The sequence below is a fragment of the Homalodisca vitripennis genome, chromosome X, assembly GCF_021130785.1.
Source record: "Homalodisca vitripennis isolate AUS2020 chromosome X, UT_GWSS_2.1, whole genome shotgun sequence".
NCBI lineage: Eukaryota > Metazoa > Arthropoda > Insecta > Hemiptera > Cicadellidae > Homalodisca > Homalodisca vitripennis.
This window is the reverse complement of record NC_060215.1, coordinates 100,036,143-100,051,763: the sequence shown is the minus strand read 5'-3', so window position 1 is coordinate 100,051,763 and position 15,621 is coordinate 100,036,143. Positions and strand designations below refer to the sequence as shown.

General features: G+C 34.1%; 1 protein-coding gene across 1 annotated transcript; it reads left to right on the top strand.

The window, feature by feature from the left end:
- The first annotated feature begins 1,326 nt into the window (after nt 1-1,326).
- On the top strand, nt 1,327-12,565 carry LOC124368552. Its single transcript, XM_046825795.1, has 5 exons — nt 1,327-1,680; nt 5,302-5,435; nt 6,649-6,719; nt 7,389-7,502; nt 12,315-12,565. Exons 1-5 carry the CDS (start codon nt 1,573-1,575, stop codon nt 12,494-12,496), a joined length of 609 nt encoding a protein of 202 aa, XP_046681751.1. The 5' UTR covers nt 1,327-1,572; the 3' UTR covers nt 12,497-12,565.
- Nucleotides 12,566-15,621: the final 3,056 nt, after the last annotated feature.

The following is a 15,621-nucleotide window of genomic DNA, read 5'->3' as shown; positions in this document are numbered from 1 at the left end:
AACATTGGGCTGACAAAACAAATAACGACACCATTATAACGTGTTTAGCAGGCATAGAGATTTTTAAATATGGAAATAATTGTTTACATAGTGAAAGTATTGTTTCGGAGAAGGGAAAATTGCTGACTTCACTTAGAAGGAAACGATGAGTTTTGCATATCAATTTGTTGGAAAGTAACCCACTACCATACTGAGTGAGGAAAATAACTTTTTACATTCTATCAGCATACTAAAATGAAATGTTGCCAGCCTACTAAGTGGTTCAATGACGCTCAGCTAACTCTATGGTTGTTCATGCACCATCATAGAATTCAATTTTATTTATACCGAAATGAAGTTTCATGCAAAATTTAGAACCAGTTAATATGTTTTTTATCGAGATATCTTGCTACAAGATACGTTCAAATTTTCGTTCATTGAGTTAGGCTCCATAGCGTTGTTTAAATAATTAAAATTCCGTTTAGCTAGAGACGATGTTACAGGAGTACCCTGAAATCAGAGCTTGTCACTAACATCTAACGTTGACTTCTCTATCATTTTATCTTTTTACTGTATAAATAATCTGTGGTAACATGGCACTTTGAAATTAGTCACATGGTTGTACTTCGCTTGTTGAAAATTGTATATATTCTGCTATTTCATTGTTGCCATCATGGTTACCCATAACAATAATTTTAAAATATTAGCTCAGCTAAATCCCATGGAATAACATAAACCATCATCGAACTCAGTATTGTCAGTACATAAATGAAGTTTCATACACAATTTAAAGTCTGCAAACAGACAGAGAGATGAAAGTGTAAACAGACAGAAATAACATGTTTCCAGTCCCACGCTCGCTATAACGTTTTCCAGATTAGGATTCGTTAAATCTCAGCTAATAATTCCACTCTCAAAACTGGCACAATCGATACAAAAGCTGTTAGCTTATAGCTATAAGTAAACTCATGGAAACACATTGCAATTTTGGCAAGGCACTTAATTATTCAGTGGCAAATCATAAGATTTTTCAATTTATTTATAGACATTTTAATTTCTTATCATTTTACAGTTTTGTATGTAAACGTTACTATAAATTCATTTAAATGGAAGCTGAACCAGTCTAGTATGTTTCTAGATAAATATTGATAGTATGAATTTGTACCAGTTCCATCTCACGTCACTATTCCACACATTAGGTCTGAAATAAAGAAGACAAAGTGTACTAAATTATTCGGTTTTAAGGCTCTAATTCTTCTTATGCTGACAGCTATAATGACAGTTCTTTCTAATGACAAACTTCTGTTACCAATTCAGGTTAGTGCCTATTGTAATACCAAGGAACTATGTAATTGATAACAGTCAGCAGATAGTCTTTTCTGAACGCCTGATAAAGTTATCTCAATGGGTGTCTAATTGTGAACATCTGAGTTTGCTTATAACACCTGTTAGGCCGTACCATGTCTGTTTGACTACTTTTCTCGTTAATCTCAATCTCAGAAGTAGTTGAATTAACTTAAATAATCAAGTAACAAGTAATCTAAATATAATTCGTTTTTGAATACTCGAGTACTATCCAACTCGGTCAGAAATATGCTGCGCCAATTGGTTCTCCTGATCTGCGTTGGCAGTTCCGTAGCACAATCCTGCGACACCTGTACTTGCTTTAATGTCAAAACGGTTCCGGCCTCCATGAATAAGGTAATATAGTATATATTTACTTAGTAGTGAATTAATGTTCATTCATTACTTTATTAATATTGATGTTTGTAATCATCTCCTTCTGGTATATAATCATATTAGAATACAAGCAGTTACCCTCAGGTTTTCACTTAATTTGCTTCTGAATAACATGAAATCTATTGGCACATAAACACCTCTGTAATAATTGCTAATCATTGACAAAATATTCAAGTCTCCTGATCCATTTTAGAACGTTTAAAGAACCGTGTTTTGAGATTCTGCAGTCGGAGGGAAACAGTGTTTATAAATACATATGAAATACCTTATTTCCAATTTTTAATTATACTTGATTGAATAACTCGAACAGTTTTCTAAATTGCGAATTGCTAGTATTTTGCTTTTTGCGTATTTTACCTCTTCTGGTTCGAATGTATATAATTTCCACTGCCGTTTGAGTTTGCTTTGTTAGCCCGTTTAAGAAAATATATACATACATAGGTTTGAGAAGACTAAACCTTTCAAAAATACAGAAAGGATAGATCTGCAAAGGGCTGGGTAGGCCTTTGAAATTAAAACCTTACATTTTCAAGGTACCTTATTTACATTGAAAGGTCAATGATCATATAGTCCTGGACATTTTGATTCGGTCAGTTCAACCGGAGTCTATTGATCTTGTAGGATTTCATCTCAAAATATGCCCATATGGATGAATGTAACAGGTATATCCTGTGGAGAATAGAGGGTGTGAATTTGAAGCGTATACCCAAAATACATCATCAACTAATGGATTAGGCGGAGTGGAAAATGTCGTTTCAAAACAGGACAGATGTAGAATCTTCGGTCAATTTCCTAATGCGCCCACAACAGGTTATTTTGTTAGCATAAACATTCTCCACGAATGCGATCGAAATTTGTACTGCTATAAAATTAGACAGGTCGATGCTTAATACGTATCAACTCCGGTTGAACGATATAACAATAAAATTTTAAATATGCTATACACTGGTGTGAACCACGAACAGTGGGATGAGAGCATATCCCAGTTTTGTTTTTATATCAGCACTGCCAGGCACGAGACGACTAGATACACTCCTGTCTATCTCAACTTGGTTCGAATGTTATTCATAAAAATTAAGGGAGATGCTGCAGGAAAATAGATCCCGGAAATTGAAGTACCCATTGATTACGGAATTAAAATCTAAATAATATCCATAATGAGGCAGGACATAACTAGTAAAAATTAGTAGAAAAATTGCACAATTATAGTACATCAGACTAAGAAAATTTTCATCCTAAATGACCTAGTATGGAAGAACTTCGTTCAACAGGATGCAAATTTTATAATCTAAATCTGCTGCAATATTTGATGCTTTAAATATTGTAAGAAAACTATCATCACTGTTGATAGTAAGAAAACCATGTCCATGTGAAATTGTTATATAATGAATTTGTTATATAATATAATTAAGGTACGGCTTACTTGCAAGAAGAAGTTAATTTGGCTAAGTTTTATTTTGGGGAAGGATTAGGACATTTTATTTGTAACGTTGGATTTTATATGAGTAATCTGTCAAGAACACTAGAGACTAATCCTGTATATATGAATTTTATACGTAACGGAATCGTGCCGTAGTAACCCATAATAACTCAGCTAGTATTTAATATGACAAATATGCTAACTCTCAACTACTGGCACAGTTGAAAAATTGCCGAGTAAACTTTAGAGTAAGATAAGATACTCATATCGATGCCTGTGACCTATGATGTTTTCTTTAGATTCACTGTAAGATAATTTGAATTAAGTACGTTGTATATTATTCTACGTTTGGTACAGACAATTTGTGTAGAGGTTTTTTGGACTACAACCAAGAGAAGCTGTTTTAGAAGCTGATCCCTGACGGTTACAGTGCTCCGCCCGTTCCAGGAGCTATCTGACTGTCAGGAAAAGACTGGCAATCTAATATGTTGTGACTTCCCGATTACAGACTAATTCGAGCATTTAGGGAATCTTGACGCACCTGTGAATCTGACGAAAGGTCTATTTAAAACATTTATCTTTCGTTATGAGCCGATAAACGAACATTCTTGGATACAGTTGATCTAATAGCCAAACATTCACCTCTCTTTACCTAAAAGCTTATGAATACTTTTATTACTTCATAAGATTAGCGATTATTATGTCTTATTTAATAAGAGATTTAATGTGTTAACTGTTTGTTCTACGCCTAATATTTTCTTTCAGCACATTGCCACCGGTGAGTAAATATATTTTGTACTAAATTCCAATGTCCTGATATAAATTATGTTAGAATTACTGTATTTTGGAATATAGAATGGGCGAATATTCTATATTCTCTATTCTGTACAGAATAGAGATTCTGTACAGCTAAACCGTTTCTATAAGAGAAAATCCTGATATGAACAAGGAACTAATATGTTAATGAACTACTATGATTACTTATTTGAAATACTGTATAGGTATACTCTAGGAATGAACGTTTTAATTTGTCAACTAATATATTTTATATCATTATATGTAAATGAACTTTGGTTTGCTTCATATGTGTTGACCTAAGTGTTGATGTAATTTTGAGTTCACCTAAACTTGAAAGTTACTTAATTCAATTTAAGGAGTATAGGAATCAACTGCATTACATTTTATTTCACATGGTCAAAAGTAAAGGTGTAAGTTGGACCAATACTCATTACTGCACTCAACCTTACATTTTAAATGATGATAATTGTAATAAGTCTGGTTTGTGCACGAGAGTCTCGCGGATCTGACTTATTATGGTGTTACTATAAGCTGGAACGCTTAGGACTATCTGCTATTTTTGCTGTAAAGACTATTGTATAATCATTTTAGCAGGAAAGAATGAACTAAGAATGAATGAATGAAGACTACGGCTTCTGTGGAGTTCAGAAATTATTATATACGGACCTTGACCTGTCTCCACTGAGTAAACGTTGAGGTATAGAAAAACAAACTCAGTGGTTACTGAGGGTAGACAAACTTACCAAGCAACCCATGCTCTTCAGAGACTCACCCTACACTAGATCCATTCCCTTAGAAGATGTTCAGGCAAAAAATAGTTTTATGGTTTCTAATTAATACATTGCACCTTCGCGACAAAGATAGCCGTAACAGTTCCATTACAATCAATAATGTTCTATTACATTTATTAAGTAAAATTTATTTGATAAAGTGAGATTACTTGTAATTGTGTTTCTCGCCACATGCAGCTCAGATCATTGAAATTCCATAGCAGTCTATGTAAACATAATAATCTACTTTTATTAGTAGGAACACCTTCTACTGATGGCGAGAGAAAAGAAGAGACCTGGCCCGTACCGGCGCACAGCTGTGTACTAGTGTGTTGCCCGCGCGGTAATTTCAGGCGCTTCGCCCTACAGCCAACCCTGCGAATTGATTATCATAGCAATGGAACAGTGAAACAATAATGGAATTACGAAACAAGGCGCGGCAACATACTAGTAGTAGCGCCTGCAAATTTCAGATAGGCCAGAATCCAGGTCTCTTCTTTTCTCTCGCGATCAGTAAATTACATAAATTTATTCTTTATACATTCTTTGTGTATTTTATTATATAAACATATAATTAATTGTATCCAATTGCAGTTGATTAAATACAGCCCTTTGCACGCACAAGCCGCCTCAACTGTCAGTCAACCAGATAGTCTGGACAGCGTCTGTTTGGATTTCCGGAGAACTCATGTTGAAGGAAGTGCTCTAGTTGTTACTACTGCCAATTAGTAAGCATGCATTTTCAGTTTTGTTTAAATCTGTCACTATCATTTCAAACAATAAAACGTTTAGTGTGTTATTTGTATATAACTTATAAAGTTTCAAAGTCAATTTAGCAATCATCCTTTTATATTTAAATTATGGTAATAAGTTTCAGCTGTTATTTATAGATTGATACATTCAACAATAACACATTTAATATTTCCCACAAAGACATCTTTAATTCTATCTCTATCTCTATTCCTCCACCTGATCGTTTTGAATCTGCAGTTTTTTAGCGTATTTCAGGAGTGTTCTTTGTAAATCGACATTTTCTTATATCTGGGGAAATAACTCGGCAATTACATCCTATAAAAGTATTAATCAAATATAATTAGTTTTTTATCTGTGTAATACTTATACAACTACTTTATAATGACTTGTTGTTGAACAGTTGTATAAATGCATATATTTACGATACAGACTATAAATATTTGTATTATTACTGAACACTTCTAACTAACATCTTACATCGAAGTAAATATATGACTATAACATTTGCCTTCACATCGAAAGCACTCTACTTCGTTACAACACTTTTATCTTGGTCAAAATTGTATATTTTATATATAAGAGAGTTGTAGTTGTTGGTATAGAGCATTTTTTTGTACCTTTGTTTAGGAACTGATTGTCTTTTTTAACCGATTTCTTTAATTTAACTGATGTAACTATTGAACATTGAAAAGGTTAAAGCTTAGGGCATAGAGTGCCCAGTCGGATGGTGACCTACTAAATCATGAATGTCCTCCGATCCTTACTGGAAGAATAACATTACTAGAGGGTTAATCAAGACATTTTGAATTGCCTAAGGCGTAAGTTTTAGCTTTGTGACAGGGAAATTATCGTTATATATTTCAATTTGTATATGAGTTTTTTTTAGTAATAGTGTGTTAAACTTGAAATATCCGTTGGTTATTTTGTATAATTAGACATCAAATCGACAAATCCTCAAAAAAGATATATTTTCATTATAATACTCCCGGTAACAAAATATATAGAAGAAATGAGGTTTAAATACACTTCCAGGTATATTGCAACTGTCACAGGCAAATTGGAAGTCCTGTAAAGCCTCAAAATCACTGAGTAATGATTATAATTTTTATATTACAAAATTATTTTTCGATATAAAAATTATATTATTAATGTATGACTAGTCAAATAATCGACTGTTAATATTTTCAGCCTTGGTGATTCCTATATACAACTACCATTTGTTGAAAAGTCCATTGATTCTGGTGTGCTGTCTGGCGTCGGTGAGTTAAGAATATTTTACATTTTCTGTGTTATGAATACGTTTAAATTAGAGATTTTGGTTTATTTTCATAAATATGTTAGAGTATTTATATCTTTTTTAATTTGTTCAATTTTTTCTCGAAATATTTTTGTTGTGGTCAACCTCTGTGACTTTAATTTCATCACAAAATTTCGTACGAAATTTCTCAGTATTCTACAAATAGATTTATTGAAATATCTGGGAAACGATCAATTAAATGTTTCATTTTCAAACAAATAAAACACCTACTGATTAATTAATATTTTACTCCCAACTTAACAATACTAAGTATGTTCTTATTGGTAGCATCTTTACAACACTTTAAGAGCATGGGCCATGCAATAATCGAAGTATTCTAGATACAGATAATTAAATTACTATGTAATTTACCATTCTCAAGATCCTTATAAATGATGAAACCAAAAACAGATTCCTAACTATGGTCATATAAATATAATTCATGGATCTGAAAGGCAATGTAATAATCAAATTATAAGTTATCATGCAGTGTACATCATGTTAATTCATATTGCTATTTTTTGTTTATGAACTAAACCAATCTCTCGCTAGACTAATTTATAAGAGGAATTAAAGTGTCCTTCTTTCCTTAAACAAGTTCGTTAACAGATAAGTACTTCTTACTTAATAGGTCCGTCTTTTATATTCTCGGAGGAGTCAGCTGGAGTTATTTCTGCGTTGGACCGTGTGCTGGGAGAGCCTTGCAATGGAACTTTCATCATCTACCGATGTATTCTCCTTGGATGTAAGTACTAATGCTCAATTTAAATATCATAAATTAGAAGTATCATTTTTTATTAGTATTCTAGATAAGAACCTCAGTGAAAAATAAAATAGACAAAATATAATTTATACAAATGATCGCCTATCCCCTTATTCTGCTAAATAAAAAACCTCAAAAAGACCAGTAGCTCATGAGTTCAGGTGAATACGGTTTACAATTGGATCGACTCTCCTTTTTTAAAACAAAAGGATGAAGACAAATAAAAGTCTTCATAAGAAACCTGCATGGAATAGTATTTCAACAGATTTGGATATATTTTCGCTGATGATACACTGAGTGTTAAAAATGCAGGGCTATGGGAATAATATACATAGATATTGAAAATAGCAGTTCAATATTTCGTGGCTTGTGAGAAATCTTTATATAGCAGTCAGATGGGGAGACCTATTATATTCATTACTAGTAGTTACTTAATTTTATTGTGATCTACTCATTTGCTAGTTGATGCTGCTCATAAGTTATATAAACATTTATGTATCTAGCGGTTTATATGGAAAATATAAAATTATATATTTTAGGCGATAATATACAAATGGTACTATGAATCTACAGTGTGTAATATTGTCAAATAAAGAAACTATAAAAACTATATTTTCCTTACATACTAACACAGGTATGAAGAAGAATAGTTATTTTTAATCGGACTGTGAATTATATTGGCCCGATACTTGACTCTTTTCTACCGACCTGAAGCAAGCTGTCCAAGAGAGGGTAAAGGCTTGTCCCTTCTGTCAGAGATGCAAGCAGGCTAAAAATACTAAGATAGGCCGTTTAGCTTCTCAATTAGCGACGAGGCCTTTCCAACGGGTGTTTGTTGATTATGTGGGGCCCCTTCCTAGAACTAAAAGAGGTCACAGATGACTTTTAACAATTGTTGACGCTTTTTCTAAATATACGGTGATTTTGCCAGCTAAAAATGCTACTGCTCCAACTACGGTGAATCTTTTGCACAAGGGTTTGTTCGCTTAATTTGGTTACCCCTCACAACTCGTCACCGACCGTGGTGGTTGCTTCAAATCCAGACAGTTCGAAAACATGCATCTGGAACTTGGTACCTAACACGTTATGACCTCACCTTATTATCCAAAGCCGTTAACTGCTGAAATAATTAATAAAAATATCGGCGTTGCCTTAAGAATTTTCCATTCTCAAAATCATACTCACTGGGACACTAATTTGTTACTAATTAATACCATTTGTTCCAAGTCGCTTTTAATTCGGCTAAGCATGAGTTAATTGGCTCGTCTCCAGCTGAAATTTTCCTTGGCTACAAAATTACTTCTCCCTTGGAAAACAATTGGAATTTGGATGATCTCCTCCAAACACAAGATTCCAGAGACATGCAGAGGAGATGGTCTCAGCCCTTGGATCGAGGTAGCACACCGAAAAGTTACTCGGCAGTACAATTAAGGTCGTATACCAGTTAATTTTCGTATCGGTGACTTAGCAATATTTCGACGAGTAAATTTGCGTAATGCGGCTAATCAGATTTCAGCCAAACTGCAACCTCTTTGGTCACGCCCCTCTGGTAATTCATGATTTTAGCCCTCCCAGTCACCGTGACATTGAGGTATCCCAAGTCAGGGAAACTTATTAGATCGGCCCATGTTTTTCCCACCTGAAGAAATATTTTGGACCTATCTAAGACCAAAGCGCCGCTGCCGGGACGTTTATAGGGATAGATTAGGGCTTAGTGATGTTAGTTTTGTTTTTTTCTTTCTTCTTCTTCTTCTTCTTCTTCTCTTCCTTACACGACACTAAACACTGTGATACTTTTACTCTTCCTCTTTTACAGTACGTATACACGGAGGGATCGGGGTTAGCATTGGCTGTTTAGAGAATTGTTTTTTGCTTCGGCAATTTTTCTAGGCTGTTCATCGGCAGTGGACTTTATGTTTATTATTTTTAACATTCCCGAAGGCAGTCGCGCAGCCTGCTATCCTTGGCTCGGCCAACCCATTACATTTTACAACACAAGCTTCCATTTTCTTTCTCCTTTCCTTTTTGTTTTTTCTCTTGTAGAGTAGGGTCAGTCCGTTGGCAGTAGGTGGAACTTATTATTATTTAGCAAAGTTAAGCAGCGATGCATTTGTTTACTTTTTGTTGTTAGAAAATTGTTGAAGGTTGTAGTTAGTTTGTCTATATATTTTTTGTAGTTGGTTTTTGTTGTTGTCTCTTTGTGTCTTTAAGACTTTATACTTTTGCTGCTAGATTTTCCAGCGGCTATATTTGTTTTTTGCAGTTTAGTGTTTATATTGGAAGTGTTTTTTACTGTTGTTACTGTGATCCTTTGAAGACTTTGTTATTGTTAAAGATTTAGAGGTTTATTTATTGTTAATCTAGTTTTTTTGGGGTTTTGGTCCTGTTAGTTTTTTTAGGTTTCTTTTTCATAGGTTTCAGGATATTTTGCCTTCCTGGCCACACAATAGTTTTTTTTAAAGTTCCTAATTAAACCACTTTACCACGGCCAAATGATTTCCTTACTCCGTTATTCTCCGTTAAGCTTTTGCCGTAGCTCTAGAAGGTTTTTCTTTCACGCCTTTTAAGAGCCTGAATTAATTTGTTCCAATTCTCTAAATTTTTAAACTAGTATGGAAAAATAAACTTTATTTCGTTTTTTTTTCCACTGGCCACCACGTTTTTTTTTCTCAGTAGGGGGAGGAGAGTACTGGCCCACTTTTACTAAATTTTGCCAGTACCAGGTTATTACCTAATCAGTCTTTTCTGGTGTAATTTTGGATGGGTGTAATTTTCTCATATTTTTAATTTGCTTTGAGATGGTCTCTTCTTCCTTTCTGATTCCCCCCATCATTGAACAAAAATACAGAATTTATGTCTGGAATAATACTCTCCTGGTGGTCCAAGGAGTTCCACCAACCGTTCGGGGTTTCCATCCGGGTGCCTAAGTGGCCCTTGGGTTCCGGGGTGGACATAAACCGGATTGTGGAGACTTAGGGAGTGCTTTGGCTAATAAGTGTACACTTACTTAATTTCCTTCCCAACCTTACTGGAACACCCACTTTGAGCCTTTTACCATCGAGCGTATTAGTAATTTGGAAAGAAACGAATAAACCCATCCTTGTGTCAACACTTCAGACCTTTATTTATTGGTAGCTTACCGCTGAAAGCACTTAAGATTGTTTGAGTTTTTTTACTACCACAAGGCTTTTTCCTCAAGCCTCTTTAAATTAAAAGATTTATTCTTGACTAGTGTAGTCAGTCGGAATGGATTTAAGCCGTTACGCTTTGGGAGCGCCTCGCGAGCGTGCAGGAGATCCATACTAGTGCAATTTCTAGCAGATTGATAACGACAGTGTTTTGAACCAGCGATACCAGTTGTAGGCTCCAATCTTTCCGTCTTTGACTTCCTACCTTATCCTTTTGAGTTTTTTTCCCTTATAACTCCCGGGGGGTAGAGGGGGAGGATGTGGCGTTTTGCCACTTTATTTTTGTTGGCCGTTGGACGGGCCGGCAGCAGCCGGCAGCAGTTTCCCTACAGCTGGTCGAGTCGTCTGCTTTTCCAGATGGTTAACCTCTTCTTCTAGATGTTTTCTTTGGAATTCTGTCTGTTATGGTTTGTTCTAGTGGTTCAGGGCTTCTAGATATCTGGAATTATGTTTTCTCACTCTTCTCTTCAGGCTTCCGTAGGGCAAGGGACGTTCTAAGAGTTTCAGTGGTCGGAGTTTAAAATCAAAGCTGGCTACCCGCTCCCTCGATCGACGAAACCGGCACGATGTTTTGGTGTTAATATTGTGGCCTACCTTTCAATCAACGTTCCACGACCTCATTTATTAATTAGGGCCCAGTCATTCCAAATTCAGTGTACGTGACAAATATCGATTCGTCACAACAGGACTTTTTGGTTGTTGTTTTGTACATGATTGCTGTGTTTTAATACTCTCCGTTAGACTAAATTACTATGTATGTGACATTTCTAAATGGAATGTGTAATAAATTGGGCAGGGTAACATAACAACAATGTATTTTTCTCACTGTACAAATATTTCTAGTATGATCAATGTTGATGAATATAAATACCGTATTACCCGTATGGATCTTAAAAGCTAGAATCAAATATGTGCGAAAGCTACCAATCACTTTTTTATTTAAAACAAAATATTTTTGATTTACATTATATGTCCTACCTTCTTCACTTAATTCCGTAATTTACCTAATTTTGGTTTTACTATTCTACAGTTTTTCTATTATTTTTCTTCTCATTATATTTTTAAGTTTTCATAACAAATGTCCCGAGAAATATATTAATTTCTTTTACATTTTACTTAGATTTCATTGTGTATGTTTTTACACCTTTTGATTGGAAGGTGTCCTAACTCCGTGTAATTGATAATTTTTGTTTAGGGCAAGGGGCAACTATTCTTTCAATCTTTAGTGACATATCTACTGCAATGGCGTTTGTTGTTAAAAATATTGTTTCACATACTTATGCACATTATAGCGAAATTACAGCTTTCTAGTGTTTTAGTTTAGTATTTATTGTAAGATATTTTTTTATAAATATTCTTAGTGATATATATTTTAGTTAATATATCTATCTTATTTTACCAAGTATGTTTTTCGTTCAGACTATTATTAATTATTTCTTATAAGTATGTGAATTTCTCCACTGTTTTATCTCATGGTTATACTACCTTATTTAGTCTGCAAGCAGAAGCGTAGCTAGTATAATTTCTGTTTTCTTTCCAACGACTAAACAACCTATACAAAGTTAAAATGACAACATGTTTATGTCAAACAAATTTGTGATCACAGCTCCCTGTATCACGGATGAGAGTCAGGTGACCGTCTTCATATTATCAACCAACAAAGAAGAGTGTCAAGAGTGTGTCGACAAAGGTATTGCCATAGCTCAGCAGAACTTCCCTCACCTAGAGTTCTATTATCTTCCAAAAACAGTCACCGACCCTTGTAGAACGGGTGGATGCAGTAGATAAGTATTAATTATCCACTAACTTCCATTAATGAAGTATTTTGTTGGTGCAAATAAACCTATTTCTACAAAACCGTGTAACATTAATTTTGTTTCCTTTCAGAAGAATTAAATTTTACAACACTATTATATTTATTTAACTAACTATATTTATTACTTTACATACTTATATATAATGAATAAATCTTTGTGACACATAAAATATCTTTATTTTATTTTATTTTATTTACATGCTATAAAACAGGATTTACCCTAATAATATTATAGCAGTTCAAGAAAATTACAAAACAGACATCAGTGGGCTTGAGTTATAGCTCAAGTCCATAGCACAATTCTTCACTTTTGGCTTTACTTACTTTTCTTACAATAACTAGTGTAATATCATAAATATACTATAATAACAATATAATAAATATAATATAACAACAGTGCAATAAATATAATATAATAACAATGTAATAAATATAATATTACAACAGTGCAATAAATATAATATAATAACAATGCAATAAATATAATATAATAGTAATAGATAAAATAACCAAACACCAACCCACATAGAGAACAAAACAGCCCGGGGAGAAACCTATGGAGAAAGGTTGACCTACGGATTCTCATGACAACAATGGCTTAATATTTTTTTTTTTTTTTTTAAACATTCAAGTTGTCATTAGTGAATGTCAATGTCGGACCCACCCAAGAGTATTGTATTATAAGACCTCATCATCCTCAACAGAGGAAAGAATGCACGCGTTGCAGTGCGTGAATAGGGCAAATGAAACAAACATTTGTTCCTGCTGTTGAAGTTGGGCACTCGATAACTGAGGACTCCCCAAACAGTCCGCGTCGTCCACCCGACCCCCGGACCAGGCCCCAGAGATACACCTGCGCCAGGACCTGTCTCCTCCGGACTCAGACTCTCCAGCCCAAACATTTCTAATAACTCAATGTATGGCACTAAAATATGTATATATATTAAAGCATTTATAATATAAATATCTCAAAAATCTTTTTTTTGAACTTGTTCAATCAGTTCTTCGTGAATTAAATGCATCGGATTCCATACAATGACGGGGTTCTCAAGTCTTGACCTGACTAAGATGTGTATAATGTGATAAAAGAACCTGATGTTTTTAAAATTTACCCCCTGTCTTATTATAAACCCCAAACATACGACTAGCTGAATTGACACAATTTTCTATGTGACTGGAAAATGATAAATCACTACTAATTACAACACCTAAATCTTTTATTGAATCAACTCTTACAATTACTTCGCCATTTAAGTTTATATTTTTTTATTATACAGATTTTTGACCTGGTTTCTTTTTTAATTTTAGATCTAAAATAATTTCCTTTGTAAACCAAACAGGAAACTTACACACTTTTGATTTTTTACGAGGACAAGTGTTTATTAATAACCTTATATACTTCTTTGTAAAAATAATCTAGAGCAACATTAACATCATATAACAGATACAACTGAGACCAGTCAATTGTTGCTAAACCTCGATACAACTCAAGGAAATCTGCCCGGCGATAACAATAGCCTGGCTCGTCCAATCGACCTTGACCCACACGTTTGTTTGTACCGCGATAACACCAATGAATACAAACAAACTAAATTGTATTCATTGATAACACACTCCACCTCTATCGCAGGATGATAAGGATCCTCCACCACCAGCGGGTCCAAACATCGACTCACCTCGGTATTTTCTATGTTTGAAATAACTAAATCTAAGGTTTTATTTTGAAAGTTCAAAATGTTATTTTTTTCAATTGTAAATTATGAGTATTTAGAAATATTAATAGTTCTCTACATAATCTATCCCCCATTGTTAAGTTATAATGTGTTCCAAATATCGGTAAATTAAAATCTCCTAATATTTTTACACACGAATTATTAATGATATTGTTATTCTGTAATCTATCATAAAAAGTTTGGTATGTTAGTACAGACGCTCTAGGCCTTATATAAACAACACATAAATACAGGGTGTCAATTAAGTCCTGGAACCTCTTTTTTAATTTTTAAACCACAATATAAAAAAATACCAAAGTTCACACGTGCTTACTGGTGATAGTAACGCACATATCTGCCCAACTACCGACCAGATAATCCCTTTGGGGGACGGTCACAAGGAGTCAGACAAAAAATTCTTAAATAGCAGCATAGGTCAAGTTTGTCAAATTAAAGGTCTTACTTAGCAGAGTACAATGCCGCAAACCGGATTTAAAAAAGGTGGATTCATTCAGTAGTTTATATATTTGAATTTTAAAACAATTGAACAATGTCAATTATTAAATATTACAAGTAAACACAAATTTTTAAGTACCTGTGATCAAAGTAAGTGTTTCAAAATGTTCCCCTACCATCGTCTGGCAATGTCTTAGGCGGTTGTAAAAAGCCATCCACTGCATTTGAAGGTAGTCACGAGGAATATCTTGAGCTTCTTGGACTATGAGATTTCTTAGGTGCGCCAAATCTCGAGGCTTAGTACGATAAACTTTATCTTTGAGGTATCCCAAAAAAAAAAATCCAGCGGAGAAAAAAAATCAGGGGAACGAGCAGGCCACTCTACTGCAACCACGTCTTCCAATCCATCTGAAGGAATATTGTATCCAAGTATTCTCTAACAAGGAGAGCAAAGTGTGGTGGCGCACCATCTTGTTGGAAATAAATTATTTGAAACTGTCGACCAAGAGCAGCAGGAATGTAGTGCAGGAATTATCTCATTTTGGAGCATTGCTAGATACGAGTCACCATTTAAATTACCATTGATAAATAATGGGCCCATAATTTGATTTCCTATAATACCTGCCCAAACGTTAAGTTTCTTGTGGATGCTGTGTATGACTCAATTCTGCCACTTTCACATTCTAACAGTAGTTGTGTTATTGGTAATAATTATTGATTCCTGGCTTCTATTACTACATTGTCAGATGATGGGAGGGGAACATTTTGAACACTTACTTTGATCACAGGTACTTAAAAATTGATACTTACTTGTAATACTTAATAATTTACATTGTTCAATTGTTTATAATATTCAAATAGCTATAACTACTGAATGAATCCACCTTTTGAAGTCCGGTTTGCGGCATTGTACTCTGCTAAGTAAGATC

Bases quoted from the DNA above. Each gene is read 5' to 3' on its own strand.
- LOC124368552 (XM_046825795.1), top strand. From the start codon at position 1,573: ATGCTGCGCCAATTGGTTCTCCTGATCTGCGTTGGCAGTTCCGTAGCA. The intron at 6,720-7,388 runs GTGAGTTAAGAA...CTTACTTAATAG, and splicing joins TGGTGTGCTGTCTGGCGTCG to GTCCGTCTTTTATATTCTCG. The intron at 7,503-12,314 runs GTAAGTACTAAT...TTGTGATCACAG, and splicing joins CCGATGTATTCTCCTTGGAT to CTCCCTGTATCACGGATGAG.